General features: G+C 37.2%; 1 protein-coding gene across 12 annotated transcripts in view; it reads right to left on the reverse strand.

Moving 5' to 3' along the window:
* Positions 1-10494: 10494 nt before the first annotated feature.
* Positions 10495-24744, reverse strand: part of cbfb (core-binding factor subunit beta) — a 33601-nt gene continuing 19351 nt past the window's right edge. Inside the window, exons 4-8 of one of the 12 annotated variants that reach the window (XM_081372988.1) lie at positions 18791-18907; positions 18583-18694; positions 17101-17142; positions 16753-16800; positions 10501-12787 (exon numbers count right to left, since the gene is read on the reverse strand). In XM_081372988.1, coding sequence (XP_081229114.1) covers positions 12540-12787; positions 16753-16800; positions 17101-17142; positions 18583-18694; positions 18791-18907 — 567 coding nt within the window. In that variant the 3' untranslated portion in view covers positions 10501-12539. Of the gene's footprint in view, positions 12793-16694; positions 16801-17100; positions 17143-18582; positions 18695-18790; positions 18908-24744 lie in introns of all 12 variants that reach the window. The other 11 variants (XM_081372990.1, XM_081372993.1, XM_081372991.1 and 8 more) reach the window with 11 other exon arrangements.

Raw genomic sequence — 24744 nt, forward strand, 5'->3', positions numbered from 1 at the left:
AACTCACCGGCCCGGTCCTGGACGTCTGCCTCGACGGGGATTCAGATAGAACAAACACTCAAAGACGAAGAGCTCCTTGCTCTGCTGATGTTGCTGTTAGACTTGCCTGAGGTGTAGAATCAGCTGGCTGGCTCTCTCAACAAAGCCCTGCTTCAGTAAACAAGCGTCTACTTGCTGACAAGATGTTCACATGTGCACTCCTCCAAGCATGTTAAAAGTATTTTTTTTACAAAAGCATTTACATACAGAGAGAGAACAAAACACAGCGGCTGGTTTATTGCGCCATTGTTGCCGTACAGGAAGACAATGGCACCTTGAAAGCTTGTGCTAATCTTCCATTCTGACACGAACCAAGAGATGGAGTTAGGAGCTTTGGTTTGGAAACAATTGGGTATTTGTTCTCTGCTTATGTTTCAAAATTTAGGATATGGTTTTAGGAGATAAACAGAACTCGAAGATTCGGGAAACGCAAAAAACAAATGGAGTTTGTATGTCGAACTATTGCAAAGCTTTAAAGCTGGAATGGAATTCTGGCTTTGCGTGGATAAAAACACAGCTTATCTCATTGTAGCTATCACAACCATTACTGCGAGCAGCCTGGCAGGGTTGGTGATTTTGTTCCTCTTAACTACCTCTTCACTTGCACAAACACCTTGTTTAAAACATAGGGTAAAATGTTGCACGCTTGCTCTGTGAATAGCAGTCTTTATCAGAAGTGCAGCAGCTGTGAATGCATTAGCATTCGTGCTGTGAGTCAGAATAAGCCACCTTTGTTGAAGTGTTAAACCACTTATGCAATTTTACAGCCAACTAACTGTGCTCTCGTTCCAAAATTTGGTTGCAGTTCATTATGAATAATCATAAGATTGAGATCGAGGAATCGTGGAGTGATACGAGGTCAGTGCATTTCACAGTCCTCGCTTTTGTTTTCGCTTTAGGCCAGAAAATATTTTCTGTAGTGCGGATGGCTTTGCTTCAGCTGAAATTCTAAATTCCATACATTTTATAAAACTAAACGGCCTCATGAGGGCTAAATAAAATAACATGTTACATTTCAATAAAATTAATTACAACAATGTATGTTCTATGATGTTACAATATGACCGAGTACACTAAAATCTTAGAAGCCTAGAAATTTCTTCTCATAAAAGAACACTGCTATACAGTACATACAGTAATATAAACCTAAATATTTCTTATTAATAATAACAACATACAGAACTGCAATAAAATAAATCAAAAATAAAATTGTTCAATTTAAACAGACATAAAGCTTCAATATACAGTAAGCCTTTTTACAGTCTTGATGTACATAATACTAATAATATAGAAATATAATGCAAATAAATGAAATAAAATTCAGATATAAAGCTTTTTACGCCTTTTATTAAAAGGCGTAAATAATAAGAGGCGTAAAAATAAGTTTAGGCCTCTTTACAGTCTTGCTGTTCATTACCTGTCTATGTCACATTTCAGTTTCAAGTTCCTTGTTATTTGTCTATTAAATGTTTGTGCCCTAATGAAAATTAGGAACAGATCTGTGATTATTATTATATTACTAAGGTGAACTGTTGAAACACGAATAATCTTCAGCCACATAATATCGGGCCAATTACTTAAGAACATAAATGTGGATAATTAACACAGAGTACTTCTGTTGAAACAAACTTGAGAATAGCCATCCACCAGTAATATTTCTAAGTCGTTACATCCATACAGATGGTTTATGAACACCATCTAAAGTAGCATTTAATGTCTTTGTTGGGTAGGTTAGTTAGCCTTTGTCATGCTTTTTAGTAAAATACAGCACTTGAAGACTTTGAGACTGTGACCAGACTACTGTGTGGCATGTCAAACCACACGTTTATCACTATCTATGCCTCGATCACAGTCATCATGTAAAGACTGGGTTTCAATTTGAATCTAAAGATGTAGGTAAAATGTGTGTAACTTAAGTAGGCAGAGGGTCTAGACTTAGACACACTGGGGGAGTCTGTAGAAATGTCCCCTTAAAGGAGAACTCCGGTCAATTTTAACATTGAGCTCATTTTTTTGTACATTTGGAGTGCTGTCAGTACAGAGAACAACGACAAAAATCGGTGTTGCCTACACCATGTTATCCTCTTTTTAAAATTTGCACACTGTTGACTTCAATGGGGCAAGTTTTAAACCTGCTTTTAGCCTCTTAACATCCTTGATGTGTCATTACAAGTGCACAGGTCATGTGAGTGATTCCTTCAGAGTGATCACGGGTGAATCTGACTGCAGTAGATGTGAAAGATATGAATAAAAATTATGATAATTCAGCCAGCGCACATACCTGTGTTTACATCCTGTTTTCGGTCGAAGTCCGCAGTAGTCGATTGTCGAGTTCACACGCATAGGTTTAGTACCTATGATCACGTGCGTGAACGCGACAATCGACTACTTTGGACTTCGACCAAAAACAGGAAGAAAATACAGGTATGTGCGCTTTGAATTATCATCATTTTTATTCATATCTTTCACATCTACTGCAGTCAGATTCACCCGCGTTCATTCTGAAGGAATCACTCACATTAGCTGTGCACTTGTAATGACACATCAAGGATGTTAAGAGGCTAAAAGCTGGTTTAAAACTTGGCCCATTGAAGTCAACAGGGTGCAAATTTTAAAAAGAGGATAACACGGTGTAGGCAACACCGATTTTTGTCGTTGTTCTCTGTACTGACAGCACTCCAAATGTACAAAAAAATGTTAAAATTGACCGGAGTTCTCCTTTAACTCACTGCCACGTGAAGCTACATAAAGCATCAACACGTATCCACAGTCCTCATAGTTTCTGTAATGTCATAATGGCATTTGTTAAAGAAAATAATCTGTCATTATTTACTCATCTTCATGTCTTTCTTTGTGGAAAATGTGAAAACGGTTTTGGAAGAATATCTTGGCGACTTACACCTGTTATTAAGGCCTCTTTTACACTTGTATTAAGATAAATGATAAATACAGGTGTAAATGGGGTCTAAAACGTTTTGAGCTTGTCAAATCGGTAACACTAATACTGTACACTTTATACTAATACTAATAAACGGCCAATATCCTAATATGCATGATAATAGCGATTATTGGACCCTAAACTAAAGTGTTACCATTCATTGAAGGACAAACTATTTTTTAAAAGATAAACAACACAGAAGGTCATCTAGTTCAGCGAGATTACATCATGATCACCCACTCTTGAAGATGACCTCACCCTGCTCGTAGCTGCCCAGGTCAATGAATCAATTACCACATATCAAGGCAACAACACACTGACACAACGACAGAAGAGGCAAAAATCGAATGAATTAATGGAAGCATCTTCCAAACAAATAAGGTTGAAGGTCAAAGGTCAAGATGATCATATCCAGCAAAAAAAACACACAGAGAATAACTTAATTGTTGTCTGCTCATAAGGTGCATGATTCAAGTTGTCTGGATTCCGAACGGTATAACCTCTTGAGCACAGTCAAGAGTCTTGAGGTATGAAGGGGGCTCCTGAGAGCCTGTGTCAGCTGCTGGTCTCCGCCATCGTCTCACGGCTGTGCAGACACGAGCAGATGACTCAGAGCCCCCAGACACAGCCAAGCCTGAGGTCTCAGACAGACCGACCAACACACATCCTTCCTGAGAAAGACCTGTACACACACACACACACACACACACACACACACACACATTTGTGCAAACAAGGCTGGGCAAATAGGCATGCACATGTATGCATGCACACGCTCTGGCACCCAACATCGCCCCTTGCCCTTTTGTAGTCTTCGTATATCTGGTTCTGCCTTTAAAAACATGACATGACGCACAGAAGCACCTCTATACATGTGGATTTCACATTGTGCAAAGCTGCTAAATTTAAATGCATCTCTTCCATTCTCCTGACAGTCTCCATTTTCGAACAGCAGCTATTGATCGACACTTAACTACACATCTGCACGAAAGATCAAGACTGATTTGTTCACTTTCATCTGAAGAACACGTTTATGCAAATAAGGCTATTTGCAGTAAGAAGGTGAACTACATGCACATGTTTTGCTCCTCGTGTTGTCTTCATTAGTAAGGACAGGTTTGGGACTGGGACAGAGACCCCTAACATGTGACAGGAGTGTGAAATGAGACAAGAACTGTTAGGTGTGAGAAACACAAAGCTGTCGTGCCCAGTAAGGAGGAAGAATTCTCCTCCTCTTCATTTATGTTTTGTTCCTTCTCTACAGATATATAATTGTGGTCACTAAAATGTATTACAAAGATTTATAAAAAATAGTTTTATTTAGCAAGGATGCATTAAATACTATAAATACTTTTAAATTGTTACAAAAAAAAAAGATAAAAATACTTCAAATAAATGCTGTTCTTTTTAACGTTTTACTCCGTTAAAGGATCCTTAGCATCACATTCTCCAGAAAAATATTAAGCAGCTAAACTGATTTCAACACTGATAATACAAATAAATGTTTCTTGAGCACTATTAGCATATTCGAATGATTTCTGAAGGATCATCTGGAGTAATGATGCTGAAAATTCAGCTTTGCCATCACAGGAATAAATGCATTTTAAAATGCATTACAAAAGAAAAAGGTTATTTCAAATTGTTATAATAATTCACAATATTTGTTTTTATTATATTTTTATCAAATAAATGTAGTCCTGGTAAGCATAAGAGATTTATTTATTTTTTAAATGAAAAAAATATTTCCAACCTCAAATTTTTTAACGGTAGTCTATATAAAATATATTTTTAGATATTTTAAATGGTTGTGAATACATAGTTCATTTCATAATACAATTCAAATTCTGGATTTGTCAGTATTCGGTGTGTCCATTTTTGCTTTAATGACACCAGCACTCTTCAATATTGATTTATCTCACATCATAATGTTTCTTTGTTCAATTTTTCAGAATCCTACAACTTTTCAAGTTTAAATTAGAATTAAAATTTTCAGACCTTTATAAATGAGTTCCATTAGTGTAAGCTAATAGTGTTGGGGGAAAGTTACTTTTAAAAGTAAAAGTATTGCGTTACTCTCTAAAAGTAACTTATTGTGCAACTTAACTTCTTTTTATAGAAAGTAATGTGTTATGAATAAGCCGCAGGCTGAAGGAAATGCAAATTCACATCTGTACAGCAGAGGGTGCAGCTCAAAAAAAAAAACTCTCAGCTGTGCTGCCTTTCTGGATTGCAGAAAAATAAGAGTTCAACACTCTTACATTAGCAATAAAAACAAAAAGTGCAACCAAATGTAAAGTAATTTTTGCTCATTTGTATGGCTGAAGGTCAGCATGGTTAATAAAGTGAGATTAAATACATAAAGTATATTTGTGTAATTTAGCATATTTACTCATATTCTGAGTTTGCGTTTCACTGTTTTTATTCATTTTGAGGAATTCTGAATCTGTTTTTGTGCAAGTGAGATTTTGTGCATGCTCACATTTACTCCTGATTTCTGTCAACATGGGGACAGGAGAGCTGTCAGTCAAATGGGAAAACAAAGTAAATTGCGTTACTTATTAGAAAAAGTAACTCAGATATTTTGTTATAAATTTAAAAATAATGCGCTACTAGTACTTTCTTTAATCTGATTACGTAACTCGCATTACTTGTAATGTGTTACACCCAACACTGGTAGTGAGGTAGTTGTTTAATAATTCGATTCAAAACTGTTTTATGACTATAACAACCTCTGTGCTATAGAACGCCAGTGCTGTGCTGTGGTTTTGCTGTGCATTGCCATCTTCTGGAAAGCCTGATCCCCCCCCCCCCTCTCTCTCTCTCTCTCTCTCCCCCACTCGCCCCTTTTGGACGGCAGCCTGACATACCAGACCCTGTTCGTTAGCGCATATTTTTACCCGCCGTTACTAAATTAGGAAGCCAGCGAGCGAGAACTATGGGTGTCTGCCAAGAGGAGAATAAGCAGGGTCTGCTGAGGGCCTTGCCAGCCCAGCCACCAGCATCAAGAGCCACTTAGAGCTCTCCGAAACAAGAGCCCGGCAGGAACGAAGGCCAAGCAAAGCTCCAGGATATCCTGGCCAAAAGACCAACCAGAACAAACAAACAAGTATGCTGCACTTTAATGAACACCTTTCCCACTGTCAAGGATGGTCATTATAACAAGACAAAGAGCTAGAGTTGGTCACAGACTGTTTGAATATTAAAGTATTTATGATAAGCAGACAAACTCATTTAAATATTTTATTTCTAAGGACACTAATTTGAGTGCTTTCATAAATATTTCTAAGCCACACACACTGAAGTAAACACCATTCACTGACAGCAAAAATGCCCCTCTTACAGAGGAGTCTAAACTTTGACACAGCCACACATCAACACGCCAACAAGTAACAAAGCGTTATAAGTGGACCTCATTACCATTCAGCCAAACAGTTCATGGTCATTATATAAGGTGGAGGTCTGGTTGAAAAATTAGGCCTTGACCCTTTTATTCCCAAAGAGCTGAAAACAAGTTCCCTCTCATCTCGTTCTTTCTCTGTATCTCTCTCGGTGTGTGTGGGCGGCTCTCTTCAGTGCAAATCAATACTTCTTCACTTCCCATAAAACACTCACTCCCTACAGGTAAGACAGCCTTGTCTTTAAGGCCTTTGGAGGCGGTATAGACGAGACTCGGTGCATGTACAGGAATGACCGGGATCGAGACCTCGCGACCTGAAATAATCATAAAATAAAATCAATAAACATGATGAATATAAAAGAATAGATGATAAGATTTATGAAAATGTATGTCTTTGCACTGAATGTATGCTTGTTTTATCAATGAATGTTGGGGGGGACTATATTACACTGAATATAGTATGAATATATACAGATAAAATGAGTATTCATAGAGAAAAAGAGAAAGAATCATGGACAGATGGAGAGTGAGAGAGCAGTTCTCTTCTCCTGTCCTAGGACTATGTCACTTTGCTGTTGGGTAACAAAATGCTATTGTGAATCAAGGAGGACAGGACAAAATAGACTCCACCGTGATCTATAAATATCCAAAGAGCCAGGTCTAGTCCATGGATCTGCTTAATGGATCAATCAGGAGTATTGTACACTATATAAATAACAGCCACTCGTTCCTGCTGGGCTGATCACTTCTTCATCGCTGCTAATACACTGACATCTAGTGGTATATAGAGTTATGCAACTCATTTCATGCCTGAATGTTACACTGAAAAAAATGGTAACAGATGATACATAAACATTTAAAGCAACAAAATTCATTTTTATTGGTTAAATCAGGTAGAAGTAGTTCTTTATGGTATCAATGGCATGTTGCGCAATTGCAGTGTGTTCATACATTTTCTTTTAATGTTAAGATACAGAGAAGACACCTACCAATAATATAATATACACACACAGTGTAATATAAAAATATATACTTGGGTTGGGTTTTCATGTTTTATGGGGACATTTCATCGACAATGATTTTTATACTGTACAAACTGTATCCCTAACCCTAAACCTATCCATCACAGAAAACTTTAGCATTTTTAGATAAAAATAAATAAATAAATAAAAAATGTTCCCACAAGGATAAGGATTTCGGTTATTGCTATCTTTGTCCCCCTAACGTAGAATATATATGAACCACACACACACACACACAATTACTGTGCACTATTAACTAATTATATTTGTTTTCAATAATTTCACAGTCATTTACATTTATACATTCATAGTCCTTCTGGAATGTGAAAAAAGTTTGATATTTCTCTGGCTGCCCTCAAAGTACAGTGCTGCACAAATGATAATAGATAATAATCACACCAAACAATTAATAATATTGCATGATTGTGTGCTTTCGTTGCATATACATATTTTCTACATTTTCTGAATCCTTGAAATGATTCCTTTCACTGCCTCAAGATCAGCATGATCTAGCACAGTGGCTACAATGAACAGTAGAACATAATAAAATAAAGATGAGCTGATTTTGCATCTCTGTTTTGCTGTTACAAATATCATCCATCTCAAAAGACCATTTTTTTGGTTGATGTTTTTCTGTATGAATACAGTGTGATGGACAGCGCAATATGACTACTGTCTTTTAGAGAAGAGGTCAGGATGACTGCAGGCAATGAAGTGGCTGAAAAAAAAATGAGTTCCAGTCCATAAAACAATTATTACTGTTTTTGTAAGAGCCAAAGATCAAAGAATCAAAAGCTTCTGTTCCCATTTGCAATATTTACTGCCTAAAAGCTTTGTCAGATGAAGAGTGCACAAATCACATTGGTTCAAAGAGACTAAAGATCAAGCAAGTTTGTTGACAAAGACTATTAATAAGATGAAGAGACTCTCCTCAGATCAAAAACATGGAACCATAATCTACTTTAAAATTGCATCCATATGAAAAATACCATCTATTGATCAATAAAGTGTTCATCTTTTAAAATCTATATGTATCGCTTACTAAACTTGTGATACAGAGAGTGTTTTGATGCTATGCCTGCGTGGATGCTTGACTGAACAGAGTCGGATTCCTTCAGGCAGGTTGTGGAGTGTAGATAAGAAACAGCTCCTTAAAACAGTTGAAGCTTACAGCCACAGTCCCGGGTGAAGAGATCTCTATTAGAATTGGAAATCTGACGGGGCCAGTCAAGGCTTGACCCAGATAAACACCGGTTTCTCAACAGTGTGCTTACAAGGACACACATGTCTCCAATAAGACCTATAATACAAAATTGAATAAGAAGATTTTACTATTTTATGTATCCAGGGGATTTATTAAATAAACATCATCACTGCTCTAGTCAGGTGCATACAGACTTCAAAACTTTATCATTCAACGGAACATCAATCATTTTTTATGCATTTGAAAAGAGTTTCTATATTGAAAAATCGAGACTTGATACCATCAAAGTTATGCGTTCATTGAAGTTAATAAAGAAAGTTGTAGTATTTTACCTCATAACGGAGGCTGACAAGAAATGTTACGTTAGAGTAAAAGAGTTTTCTCACATCAGAGTTTCCTCTATTTTTGCAAAGGCACAGGAGCATCTAATGGGAGTCGTAGACTTTTAAGATATAGGCAAGGCAAATCCCAAAAGGTGTTTTGTGTTCTTGAAAGGCATTTCGAGAATGGGGCGCAATTTGTAGGGGCGTTTCAAATGTGTGTATATTATACAGTAAGTGAACTATAACTGAATCCCTTCACAAAGGGTCCTACAAATCTGGGAGCGAAGGATACATGCGATGGATAATTGCGCCAGAGAAACAAACGCACAGTGCTTCTTCAGTATATTGTGTTTGAACTTCCGTTTTTGCGGTAGCTCTGTATATTTCAATGGCACCGCTGTCTAAGAGTACCTGTAATTTGCTGGTGAAGTGGATTGACTTATTTTAGAGTTAACGAAAGTTATTGTAATGTTTGAAGTGGATGTCATAACAAATGTCAGTTAGACCGGGAAGATTTCAAAACGAGCGGATCGTTCATAAATCCGTAAGATCTTACCTTCATGCTGTGGAAATACAAACCGGAAGACAGAATACAACACGCGCTATGAATAAGTTCTATAAACAGAAAAATTTAAGTTGTGTTGTTTGAGATATATTTTTGACATACATTTATGTACATTTATTAAGTTTAATGAAGTTTCATAAGTAAGAAAGTGTTTAATAGTAGATATGTTAGGTAAATGTGACATTTTGTCACATGCGAAGTTTTAAAGTTGAGAGCAGAGATATTTAAAATACTTCATTATAAAGTGTATATTTATTTGAAACAATTATTTAACAGCAATAAGCAATTCCTGTTGTAAGTACAGCTAATAGACCTTATTCAGAGCAGCGCCATGACAGTTATGAAAGCTCCTAGATCACTTAGAATTTTCCACAGCTCATATTTTTTTGTCTACTGAAATTTCTTCAAAAGATATTTTTCCAGTGTTTCGTCAGCAGAACAATCCAATAACACATTAAATAACAGTACAACTTACTGAAGAGATGTATGTCTACCCCTCACAGCCCTTACAAACCATAGATGACGGTGCTGTGAATTAGGTCTATGGGGTGATGGGCGCCATTGTCATGGTAACAATCCAGGTGAAGATAATTAGGAAATTATGTTGTCTTTAATTACTCCCTTCACCAAGTACGTACGTTCCAAACGGCTTCATAGGGTGCCTCTCGATACTCAAATGCTGCATCCGAGGCTTGCAAATCATTATTTACAGCAGATTCTCATGATTAAAAATTAGTCAAAAATATAGACTTTTTTTGTTTCTATCAAACGATACCTACCTTTTGACTCTCCTTGCTTTAGTTTTGGCATTATGAGTCTTTACTTTCAGAAAAAGCAACTCTAAAAATCCCTTCAGGACTTTAGGGGTTAATGAATAATACTAAATAACTGTATTTGAAATTGTATTTTTAAGATGTAGTTAATAATAATAATAAATACAAAATTTTGCCATTGGACTGCATGAAAAAATAAACGTGCACACAAACACACACACACACTATACAATGAGCGAGAATACGGTTTGTAACAAGTTTATTAAGAAACAAATCAAACATAACACTTCAGTTAACAGTCCTCCTCGCTTAAAATTAAAAACAGAAAAAGAGCCAAAACCAAAGACCATATAAAAGCATTCCCAGTTCCTTAAGGGGCCAAGGGGAAAATGAAAGCAATATCAATACAGAAATACACATTTCATCATAGCGGAACCTGATAATGAAACAAAGGTATACCTGCATCAATAACTTAAAACAATTAAGAAAATAAACATTTTATTTTATTAATTCATTACAAAAAAAGAGCCATCCACTACCTGGTGTGTATCTTGCCTTAATGCCAGCATTAAGTAAAGGGATGAGAGAGAAACTAATAGAAGGCCAGCAAAGGGTATTTCTCTGATAGCATAAGACACACCTAGAAAGCAGAGAGTTGATCTGCAGGATTAAATTAAAGCAGGATTCTGTTTTGTGGACTCTGGTTTGGCATCTTCAAAATATATCCTCCTGGTGCCCAGTCTCTGACCATTGTGTGGTATAAAAGCCCACTCCAACTATATAAAGCTTTAACGTTCTACTAAACCAGCATTAGCTTTCCCTCAACACTCAGACAACATGAACCTGCTCTTTATAAATAAGCTCTCATTTGTGTATATTTGGTTTAAGCTAGAGGTAGGCCGTACCGTCTGTCTTCAGCATCCCTCCCAAATAATTCTTGACCCATAAATGCGTACCCCACTGACTGTGGTAAATAAAACAAAAACATACACGTGAAATGACGAAATTATGTTAAACATTGATTATGCAAAATCAATTGTCAGAAGAGGTCAATTTACGATCGCTTCCATTTGTTGTTCATTTATGATAAAGAGTACCTTGAGCAATTGGTTTCTAACCTGCATGTCTTTCCTTTCCTACTTACTTTTCAGTTCATCAGAAACTTTCCATTTAGTCAACCCACACATACACATGACTGTCCCAAAACACTACATCATATCAAACAGGGCTTTCATCAGGGAGGGGGCAAAACCGGGACCTTCCAACAAGGGGACGCACTAAGGTCCTGGTGGAAAATAACATTCTATCACAGGGTCTGTGAATTCATGATTATATTTACTTGCATATACAGTACAATAGAGTCAGACATTAATGTTCAGGAGCTTTAGATCTGTCTGGAAGAGACTGATATATGATTTACAAATATCACTGTCATTTATTCTTTGGGTCTCCTTGGGTCATATCTGGCATATATTGCAAATGCATTGCTTATAATGACAAACAACTGCCTAAATTCCCCTGGTGGTTTTATATTAAGGAGTTTTCATGTCAAAATGTCACTAAAATCCAATGAAAAAAGACATTTAAATAATGTGGGTGGCAAAGAAGAAGAAGAAAAAGTGTTATTTGGTGAAATGAAACTTTCTCCATTTTGGAGAATCATTTTAATTATTTTAATTTTTAAGAAGTCCAGAGTAATATGTAATAAAACACTTTGAAAAGCCTGCTTAAAACGAACTAAACGTGTAGAATATTGACATTAATGACAGAACAAGCAGATGTAGGGTGAAAAACTCTCATTTTGTGTAGAGCGCACTAACACTGACCTCAATATTCACTTCCTGCTGTTTGAAGCATGTTTAGAGAGTGGAAGACAGAGCACATGGAGAAGAAAAGACCTCCTCATCCACAACATCAGCAGCCTCTTTCTAGATTTTTCTTTTTAGACATCAAAAAAGTTCTATTCTACTGCACAAATCTACCTAGCAACATTTACTAGCTTCTCCTACGTACAGTAGCACAAAGACGGACAAGTTTATATAGAGAGGAAATGAAAATACAAAAAGTAAACATCCTGACTTTCACACACAATACGAATAAAATAATTGAAAAATGCCATTTCATTACAATAGGACAAAATAAGATGCCTTGCATGGGGGGGGGGGGGGACGAGAGCAAACATAGGTAGGAAAACCATGCATACCGAAAGGCGATATGGGGGACTTAAACTGAACGTATCACATAGTGCAAAAATCCCAAGAAGAAACGAGGGACTGAATCAAATGCGAATGAATCTCTGAGCCCAGCCCAACCCACCCAGCCCCTTCACCAGGCCGTTTCCCCAAACATCCCCACCGGTGTGGACTTTGGTCTGTCCTGTGATAAACAAGGCATCAGGAGATGAGATTGCTGTGGTGATGGAGGTCTTGTGACCCCATCCCTGCCCACTTTGGTGAATGCCGCTAGCGCATCTTGTGATCATCAGTGTTGCCCATGTTGGAGCCAGGGCTGGGGTCCTGCTGTCGCCTGGGCTGGGTCACACACACAATCACACATGCAAATACGTGCACAAACACCCACGCACACCAACAAACAAACCGAGACAGAGACAGAAATATAGTTAAAATGGTTGTGCTGTGATTGACCCGCTGACAGGTAGTTCTCAAACTAGAAACACGATAAGAGTAAATGGTTCCAGCCCACATGCAATTGCAGATATTAAAAGTTCAGGATCTTTAGATCTGTCTGGAAATTATAGATTTACAAACATTACTTTCTTTTAATATTGCCATTTATTTTTCAGGTTGAAAAACTTTTATTAGTCATATGGTATGAATTACTTTGTTTAAAATGACAAACTATAAATTCAATGTGATTTTATATTGAATAAAGGGAAAAAATCTAATCAAAAAGGGAAATTTTTTATATTTGGCCGTTTGAAACTTTAAATGATCGAAAAATGTAGGCTATTAATTTGAAGAATCCCAGAGTAAATTAGAATATGTAGCAAAACACTGTGAAAAGCCTGCTTAACACACACACACACACACACACACACACACACACACACACACACACACACACACACACACACACACACACACACACACACACACACCAGGACAGAGACAGAGCACAGTTATTTTCTGACAAACACAGGATGAGTAGAAAAGTACGCAGCCCACGTGCAATTGCTTTCCGTGTCCAGCAGAGGACGGCAGAGATCAACTTCAGTCCGGACACTAAAAATTGAGCTGCTTTTTTTGGTTGAAGTGGCAGACATTAGTCATTAGTCAGGGGGAAGTCTTCAAATCACTAGCTTTAAAAATAAAGATATGACTGATGGCCTTGTCACAGATACATATGTTTATGTGCCTATGTCTAAATCTCTCCCTGACATAGATGTCTGAGCACAGACAGAGCAGACGGACAGACAGACAGGCAGACGGTGAGAGAAAGATAGACGGAGAGGCAGACATAGTGTATCTCACATAGTGTGAGGTCATCATCCATGGAAGCGGCGATTATAGCACGCTCTAACCCTTGAGCTACGCAATGCTGTTTTTACTCGACCCGACGCCTGGGAATCCCATCTTTAAGCGTATCCATTAACAGACCAAGCTGTTATAGCTGTCATACGCCCCGCACAAAGCAGTCTGGTGCACTGACGCACTGTAAATAATAAGCATTATCTAGCTGTTGACAATTTTGGCGAACTGCAGAATTAAACGTATTTGTCTCTGCTTGTTATTTATCCACTAAGTTTGCAGTCAGTTAGATATATTTGTTAAAGAAATGAATACTTTTATTCAACAAGGACATTAAATTGAGCAAGTGTGACAGTAAAGACATTCATAATGTTACATAAGATTTCTATTTCAAATGAATGCTGTTCTTTTGAACTTTTTTATTCATCAAAGAATCCTGAAAAAAAAATTATCACAATTTTCATAAAAAAAATATAAAAAAATTAAGCAGCACAACTGTTTTCAACATTGATGTTTTAATTGTTATTTCAAATTGTAACAATAATTCACATTATTATAGTTTTTACTGTAGTTTTGATGCCAAAACAATCACACCGCTCCCAAATTTTACTATATAAATAATAACAAATATAAATAATATAAAAAGAATATTTATAATATTATTTATAACATTGTATTATTTTTAGTGCTGTAAAATCGATTAATCATAATTAATCGAATCTAACATAAGTTTGTGCTTACATACTGTAATACATGTGTGTATTTATATATATATATATATATATATGAAGAGTTCAGATGCAAAAGCCTCTAAGTGACATCTGAAATTTTCTTCTAGAATGATCATTTTTATCAAGCTCGTATATTTAAGTTCAATAATTTCATTTAAATGGCAATGCAGATTACCTATTAATTGTCATTTATGTGAAATTACTTAACTTAAATATACAAGCTTTATAAAAATGATCATTTTATAAGAAAATTTCAGATGGCACTTAGAGGCTTTTGCATCTGAACTCTTCATATATATATATATATATATATATATATATATATATATATATATATATATATATATATATAAATATGTGTGTATACAGTTACAGACATTTACGTATATAAAATATATATAAAATAATATATATACACACACATATATTATGTAAACACAAACTTTTACGTTATATGCGATTAAGTAAAAATTGACCTATTTGACAGCACTAATTATTTTATATGTTTTTTTATATTTTTAAACGAATGTGAAAGGTGACACGACAATGCTTCACAAATCTTAAACCAACATAAGCTGGTTTGTTGGTCTTAGCTGATTTCAACTGGTCTCTTAAGTTGTTTAGCTGGGTGGACAGATGGTCTACCACCTTAACCAGCTGAAAAATACCAGTCAACACACCAGGCTGACCAGACCAGGTTGGACCAACAAACCAGTTTAGGTTTGAGTTTAAGATGTTGTTTTCAGCAGGGCAATAAATAATCTAAAAAATGCTGGGCAAAAATAAGAGCACAAATCAAACTGTAGAAGATGTCACATATATCTTTAGCATTTTTATGTTTGCTGTTTAGTATTTAAGCTTTGAAAAAGCACGTTTGTGTGGATGAGAGGACGAAGCATCGATCATACGGAGCCCAGCTGAAGCACTCTCCTGTACCACAAGTCAATAGTGCTTAGATTCTGCTGGGCAGACAGCGCTGCTAATGAAAAAGATCAATACTAATGATATATTAATACTTTCACTGGCCCAACATCACTCATCCTCTAATCCCACCTGCAGTAAAGGCCTGGGTTTCATGAAAAATGGCCTATCTATTTTTCATCCATCTCTTTACCATCTATCACGCAGAAGGCCATTACCCTCTTCGATATCTTTCAGCTTTGATTCGCCCCCTTGGACTCGCTGCGTACACAAACAGTGACGGAACCGCATTAAGACGGAGGACAAATAAGTGCGTACGCAGAGCAAATGTTCCCCTTTGTCTCTTTTCCAGTGAGGTCGTAAGTGATTTTGAAGTCTCTAAATGCATTGTTCGCCTTTTAAAACAAACCTGGCCCACTTTCCCAGAAAACACTGTCATTCCGCAGATCCAGACTGCTATTTTTCTGGTTTTTATCCAATTACAGATGATGGAGCTTGACCACAGCTATGCGAGCGTCGTATGTAGCGCGAAGGCTCGAGGTTCGATCCACGCACAAGGATTATTCGCTTTCCAAAAAAAAAGCCGACCGAACCGTGCAGTTGAAAAACAAGCTCCGAACGAGGATCAGACTCCACACTGCTGGGATGAGAAAGCATGAATTATAGAATAATTACAGGGTTTCATTTTCCACCGCTCACAGTGACTTTGAGCTTTGAGGGAAAAATATTTGGCCCGTGAGTCACAGATCGCCTGACTGCAATGAGTAAGAAATTTGATTTTCATAAGCAGCCAGATCTATTTAAAAAAGAGACCTTGGCGTGATTGATTTTGGAAGAGAGGATGAAGAGTGTGTAAAGGAACGCCTGAGGGTGTAGATTAGGAGGGAGGAATATAAAGGCGGCGGTTCATAAGGGGAATCTTTCTGGTCATGTGCTGCCAAGCTGTGCCTGAGAGCTCCCAGAGGGCTTTGCAGCAGGGGAGTGGGTGGGCGGGGCAGTGAGGAATCTTGGGATGGAAATCTGGTCTCCATTACAGAGGTCTGAGAAGAGCGAGCTGGGGGTCTCTCACGCCGGTAGTGTTTTTTGCACTTACAGTGTAAGACCAACTTTGGTTGCTTATAGAAGCCCGAATTCCCACTTACACACACCTACATGTAGGCTACCTACTAACTAACACATATAGACACAGTAAATACACACACACACACACACACAGAAGAATGCATAAAGACACAGAGGTGCTCTTTCATGCACATGCTCTTGTGTAATACACACTCATGTTCACACACTTACAGACACAGACACGGTTTAGTGCATGACACAAGGATAGAGAGAAGCAGAGGAGACAGACCCTGGTCCTTGAAGGCCATCAGTCCCAGATTTTTGATGCCACAGGGTCCTAAAAAACACAATTTGGTTTTCATCTTAAGAGCGCAGTTTTGATTGATTGTAGAATGATTATATTTGAAGACTTACAATGCAAAGACACTTCATGCACTAAGCCATGAGCAAACAAGTAAAGGACTTCAATAGCTTACACGTACACAAACTCACATGGAGTACATTTATGCATGCATACATACAAAATACTAAGAAACACACATGCCCTCCTTCATTATGCTTTTGTTCTGAAAAATGTATAGTAAACAGAAAATCAAGGCAGCAGTTCACTACATAAAATCCTAAATTGTTGTCTTACCTCCTGAGTTATTAAATGACTGAGCTGTGCCATCGGCATCTGCTAAATGACAAGTGATCAAATCAGTATTACCCCAGACAAGCTGTTTAGCTACGTCAAGAGCACTCAAAACATGCAGGGAACAGGGAACAGACAGAAATGATGTGAGGTGGCACTTATTTACCTGTTCCTGCAGTGCAATTTTGAAAGGAAACAGAATTTACAACTACCTTTTTTGACGTACAAATTCCAAAGTAAAATAATTTTACAGACAGTAACTTTCATGATAAAATGCTTTTTTTAGCAATTTCTTTTAGAATTAATTAAATTCTTTAGGTAAAAAAAAAAAAAAAAAAAAAAGGTCAAAAACAAGTTAGTCGCGGACGTGGAGCTCTCAGCATCTTGAAAACGCCACGCTGATATTGATCCACGTTTTAGTTCCTCCTTTTGTCCCAAAATCTGCTTGCAATGATCCATAATGTTTGAACGAAACATCAACAGCGTGCCGCTAGACGTTACACACTACGCAGTTGTCCACGTCTGTCGCCATAGTTACTATGGCGGAAACCAGGGATACCGCGGATATTACTTAATTGACAGGCGACAAGTGAACTGGGACGGGCACTTTTTAAAATTGTGAATTTCTCTGAATTTTCACATTTTTGGAAACATTTAGGATAATGGAAGTACACAATTGAAAGAAATATATAACACTGTGCAAGTGGTTTTTGGATATTTTGACACAAAGTTCTTACATATTGTACCTTTAAGTACATAATAATATAAAAATATATATATTTCCATTACTGTAATGTGGAAAAATGCATAATAAATAAAGTTTAATTAATAAAAATACATTATATGTTTATTTGCTCTGCCTTTATGATTTTTATTTGATTAAAAACACTGCCCTACAATAGTTCATAAAAATATTACTTACTGAAATCATCATCGAGAATAATAAGAATTACAACAAAAAACAACAACAACAACCTCAAAAGTAAAATGTCCGGATACATTACAATAATGACATATTTTGGGGAAAATGTGCTCAGTTGTCATGAATAAATAATGTGGCAAGGCAGAAATGTCCTAATAATAGGCCTCATTTTCAGGTTTTTCTATTATTCGATGAAATCTGATCTAGACATGATTTTGTGAGATTCACTCTACCACTGGCTTGACCCATAAGAAAAGATGCCGGTGGCACCACTTTATCATCTCTCGGCTCAGGAGATACTAAAACATTTTTTAGTGAACTGCTCCTTAAAGCATCATATATTTTGGTAGTGGCTGTCAATCAAAATATTAGCAAGAGGAATTAGGTAAAAGCACATACAGAAGTATTGTACATGCACAAGTGGAAAACACATGTACACATTCACGCGCAGACACACACAAACTAGGCCCTACTGAGCTCCGTTACAACAACAACAACAAAAAAACGATTTTAAGCATGCACTAACTGATCGAAACTTCACACACTCATACACACATCCTCACTCACTCCAGCTCTCACCTCCAAGTCCTCGCGGTGCGAGCGATCCCTGTCCTCAAAATCACGAGTCCTTCTGCGGGCTTCCTCAAAGGCTGCTTGGGCGAGAGCATCCTCCTGCTGTATAAACACAAAAAGACAGGAAGCCAGGCGGCGGTCAGTCATGTCTGATGCACATTTGAGGCAGTTTGACAACACAAGGTGGTTTATCTGTACCTGTGCTCTCTCATCATCATATTCCAGACAACCCATCCCATCCAGACGCTGAAGATCAATCCATCCTTTCCAGATCACACACACTCCATTTAGGATCATAGGAGCCTTCAGGTACACCTGCACACACGCACACACACTTAGTTATTATGGGTATTATGACATACACACACCAGCACAATAACAACAACAACAATGATAAAAAGAAAAATGAGATTGAATCTGAAGAATGTGTTGCATTTTCTGAGCAGATTTAGAAGGGAAATTGGAAGAATTTTGGAAAATGTCCTAATTGCAGAGAGACATCTCATTTGTTTAGTCTGGATCTATTAACTTAAGTATTCAATTTACGATTAAAAATGATTCATTCTTTTATTAAAATAATGAAATTCTTGAGGGGGAAAAACATACTGAGTAGTATGCCACAATGTTTTATTATTTATTATTTCAATAATAATATATATTATTATTATTATCATTAAATTTTTAAACTTGTGTTGAAAATGGAACTTGGCGCATGTATTTTAAACTTGTTTTTTAAAAGGTCTTTTCTTTTCTCTTTTTGTGTCACTGATTCATCTAACAACTACAAGACACTACAGATATAATTAACTCTCCAGTACTCCATCTTCTCCACCTACACAGACACAACAAGCGCTTGGAACAGGTGAAAAGCTATAACCACCTACTCCACAGTTGTATCCGCTTATGAAAACCCCCTCTCAACGTCACACCTGGCTGTGCAATGGTTCATTTGAATTGTAAAACACTTTGTGAGCTTTTCAGTGGAAGTCACTGCTGGAAACAGCCTCAAAACTGGACATATAAACATTTAACCATTACAATTTTTTCTGTCTCTTCCTGTCCTATCTGAGTCTCGGCACAGCCAATGTCTGTAGGGCAGCCTCCAATGTTTGCTTCCTGCGATGAGAGTGTTTATTTATAGAGGCCAGCGTAGTAGAGAGTAAGGGTACACCGATGCAGAGACAGGCAAAGCCTGTCTGAATTTATTTATACTGAGCATGGCCAACGAGTGCACACGGCAGCGCAGGCGAGCACATGATTGCATCCGTGTGTGAGACTCAGATGATGGGTGGGACTATGAATAAGACAAGGTGGACAAAGAGTGAGAGAGATGTTGAGAATGTGGAGACAGGGGTATATGACTGTCTGTCTGGCTCGGAGCCACAGGAATATCACATCTCTGCCACTGAGGAATCCAGGCTGAGACAAAAGTGTGCAGTCTGTCGGTCTGTGGGTGCTGTTTATTTCTGTAACTGCAGTGAAAGAGGCCAGCTATAAATGCATACGCATATGCACGTATCCTCAGCGTTACCCGCCAAAACCAGCGAGCCGCCCGAGTCACCAAATAAGAGCGAAGTTCCACCGTGCTGCTCCAAAAAAGTCGAGAAACACAGGAACACTGCGGTGTGTTGTTGGATACTCAAAGTCCCCCGCTGGGCGCTGGTGACTACTGGAGCGACCTGCCAGACAAACACACTCCGCCAAAGCAGACACAACATGAGCTTTGTCTGACTTTACTGCCGTCCTTTAAGCATCTGTGTGTATCTGTGTGTGTGGAGGAACTGCTTTTGGAGTCAGTTCAGAGGGTAAACTGCTGTCTGCCCTGGTTTCATACCCACTAAATTCACCACATCGATGTGAATGTCGTCTGGCATAAATATAGCTCACCAATTCATTTATCAAACACTAACTTTCCTATTCTGGAAAAAAGGTACATGGTTTAATAAATATACACCACACAAAGAAGTCTCTTATGATCACCAATGCTGAATTTATATGATCAAAACTACAATAAAAACAATAATACTGTGAATTATTATTACGATTTAAAATAACCGTGTTGTATTTTTTTTCCTCTGTCAAATCGATTAATCGTGATTAATCGCATAAGTTAAAAGTTTTTGTTTACATAATATGTGCATGTTTATATATTATTATTTTTATGTATATATAATATATATGTGTGTGTGTGTGCGTGGCTGTGTATCTATACGTATATACACACAGACATATATGTAATATACTGTATATAAATACAATAATATACACACATACATATGTACAGTTGTGTATATAGACACTTAATTGCATGACTGTTACACTAAACATCATATACTACAACATAGATGAGAAGTGATAAATCTGCCATTCAAAATGTATGTGAATTCAAATAAACAATCACCATGTCAAACTAAAACATCTTATTGCTAACTGAGCAACTTGGCTGATACAAGCTGTAAATTTGAAGATTGTTAAAGTCCACTTTTTTCATTTTGTTCCTATACTTTTAAGACTTTTTGTAAATAAATGTGAATAGCCTATTTAATTATATCATTGTCACAGTTGTTGCAGTTCATTAAAGTGCTTAGACTTAGTCAAAATACGGAATTTATGTTATATAAACGTGAGTCGGTCATGTGTCAACGTGGTCATGATATCTGAACGATCCATGTTTCCAGATTAGTTTCCATAAATGATCTGGGTCTGCTCATGTTATTTCTATCCTGAATCCCATGTTAGTGACGAGAGAAGATTATTAAGAATATTAAGGCATCATTTAAGCCGTTACGCATGTTAACTAAATTGTATTTATGACTAAAACAACTACATTTTGTCAAATATCCAAGTCCAGTCACCACAGACGTAAAAAAAAAAAAAAACACCAGTGAAGCTCTTGCCTGAAGATGTTTGCTGTTGTACAACCACTAAAAGGCCACTATTATGAATTACACCACCACTACTACATGGTGTAGCTACAGGGTACATGTTCACGGCACATTAAAACCATTCTTGTGCCCCAGCCCCTAATACAAAATCCAGCTTATTATTATTTATTTTTTTATTATTATTATTGCTGTTTAGATTAAGCAAGGATTAGGTCTTAGTCAATTAGGACATTTAAGTAGCTTTTATTAACGCGCCTTGAGACAAAACAATGGCAGTGCCATATTTTAAGATATATGCATTTTAGTCTGGGACTAGGCTTAAGCCTCGTCTGTGAAACCGGGCATCAATCTTATTAAAAGTATTTATCCACCTCAGATGTAAAAACATCAGTCTAAAAAAAGTGATATGAAAAAACATGTGAGTATTTTCACACCTGAGGAAACGGCTGCTTTCCTGTCAGCAGTGAAGGGCTTTTCTGACTATGTTCCCTTTCTAAAAACCTCTCTGGAACCGTTTCCCAAGCACAGCTCTGTGTGTGCCTCTTCCACCCCCACCTGCCCTCCTGAAACTCCTTCCCCATGTTTCCTTACAGGATGTGCCATCGGCTGTGATCTGTGTCCCCCTCAGCAGTAAAACACAGGTAGGAAAAATAAAGCCTGCTCAGTTCTGCAGCAGTTTATCTAAACATCAGTGAAGCCCACGAGTCAACGGTCTGACTGAAATCATATCCTGTGATTTTAACTTAAAAGATGCAGGGTCATGAATACTCATGTAGAGATAATGCTAGGAAATGTGTACAGTGTAATTAAAGAGCAAATTTAAAACAAAGTGCTGAGGAATCAAAAAAGCATACTATTCCAAACATAGCTGAAATATAATATCTCAGAGGGACGAAAGAAAAATCCTCCATTTCTGAGAAGCGCGGTACAATGGGCCATACATCTGAAATAAATGCTGAATATGAATCTGAACCTACATGTATTTTTATCATTTCGGATTCTTTTTTCTCTCGTGTGTCCAACTCAAACAGTTTCTTCCCCAACAAATACAGGCCGTATAGCCATTAAAAACATATTTAAAAAGCCTTCCTGGGCTTCATCCAGAAAGAACATTCATAACTCCATCAGCCTAAACACACAGTTTTCATTGGAGCCAAACCAACAATGCAGACATATGAGAAAAGCAGTTCTCTTGCTCTCTTCCTCTGCTGTTTTTCATTGGGTATTTCTAGGAGGTGATGAGTTGTCAAGCCACCCCTGGAGGATCAGTGAAGACCCAGGTAAAAGAGCTGGGATGGATGGGTAGTTACACTCAGGTCATGGTTCACTTGTGTGTGTGTGTGTGTGTGAACTGTTTATGCGTTAGGGATGTTTCGGTCCTAAAGTAGTTCCCCTAGGAAGACTGCTCTTTCATTCATAGTTAAAGTCAACATGAATTGCCATTTGCAACCTATTTTACTTGTGTAATGTGATGTATTTTCAACATGATGTATGTTGGGTGGGACTTGATTTTTATCCGTCGGGAATTGATTAGATTGGGAAAAGTGGGAGATACATACCAGATTTGAGCCAGATCGAAAGAAAGATTGCAGCAGAAACATCCATTCAGAAGAAGAGCAAGGTATTTTTTTTTTATTTAAAAAAACATGTATGTAAATGTTCATACACTACCTTTCAAAAGTTTGGGGTTGGAAAGATTTATAATGTTTTTGAAAGAATTTTTTGTCTCGTATGCTCACCAAGGCTGCAATTGTTTGATAAAAATGACAGTAAAAACAGTAATATTGGGAAATGTTTTTACGACATTTGTTACATACATAACATATTACGTTATTACAACAAATGTTGTTTTCTTTTGTAATATATTTGAAATGTAATTTATTCCTGTGATTACCATTACTCTGGTCTTTAGTGCTGCTTAATATTTTTGTATAAACCGTGATACATTTTTTTCAGAATTTTTTGATGAATAGTAAGCTTAAAATAATGGCACTTATTCACAAACCGATACTTTTTTAACTATGTAAAAGTCTTTACTGTAACTTTTTTCATTTTAAAATCTTATTAACCCCAAACTTTAGTGTACATCTTTCAGAGCTTCATGTTGCACATTATCACCAACTAAAATGTTATTTTCATCTACTAAAACATCCCATTATAGTAAAATTTCCTCAAATCTATGAATATGAAGACTCGCTATGGAATAGCTGTGGAATAACATGGACTGATTTATTTATACTGAGACCAAGAATATGTATTAGCAAAGTAAATGGGGTACATTTTTTGTTCAGGAAACACTACAACCACTTTCTAAAGTCTACAATCTGTGCTCATTGAAGACCATGGGCCATATTTAACAAATAAACGTGAGAGATATCAAATGGGAAAGACTGGAGGTACGGTAGACGACGGTGCTGGGTGGGGCAGCTGTAAGGATAAGACACAGAGGATCTGTGTGTGTTTGTGGAGCTGAGCAGAGGCGGGAGGGGGTGCGAGAGAGCGAGTAAACACTGGGATTGAATTTAGCCACGGAGGCTTTTGATTCAGACAGCCAAAACAATCCCGGGACCTGCAAACAGCCTATAGGCCCCAGACAAGACAGACGGGTTTACATGCAACTGTTCATCAACCTCTTTCTCTCCTGCCCTCTATATCGCTCTCTTTTCCTCTGTGTCTGCCTCTCTTTGCAATTCTTAGATTAAGTAAACAGTCCTCATACCTGTAGCGCTTTAAAAATGTGGGTCTCACTGATGTCTTTTGTCTGTGTCACTGTGCCATGACTGAGTCAGAGCGACATCAAAGTCTTTCTCTTTCTTACAAACACAATAGCGCAGTCAGAGAGAGCGGTCTGAACATGTTCTTCCCCCTGAGTTTAAATGTGCGGATCAGTGTGTTGAGACATGAGAGAGATATGCACAATGCACAGCAAATTAAGTTTACTAACTACAAATACACACACTTCTCACTGTGCTAGAGCAAAATCTTTAAGTAGCGAGTGTCTGTGTGAACTGATTTCTCCAATGTGTTTATCATACCATACAAATGTTAGTTAGTCGAGTGTTCATTTCAGTCACTCCCAGCAGATGAGCGTGGCATCATCCAGCATTCAAATATAATGTATTTGCATATTTATCCACTCAAGTGACCAAGACCAGAAATAGGAATTAAACAAAGATTAATCTAAAAGCAATTCAGGAAGTTTATACAAAATGATACACCCGTGTTTGGTGTAGGTATGATTTTATATGATTTTGTAGGAAGTCTCAT

The sequence above is a fragment of the Scardinius erythrophthalmus genome (assembly GCF_964197995.2).
Source record: "Scardinius erythrophthalmus genome assembly, chromosome: 8".
NCBI lineage: Eukaryota > Metazoa > Chordata > Actinopteri > Cypriniformes > Leuciscidae > Scardinius > Scardinius erythrophthalmus.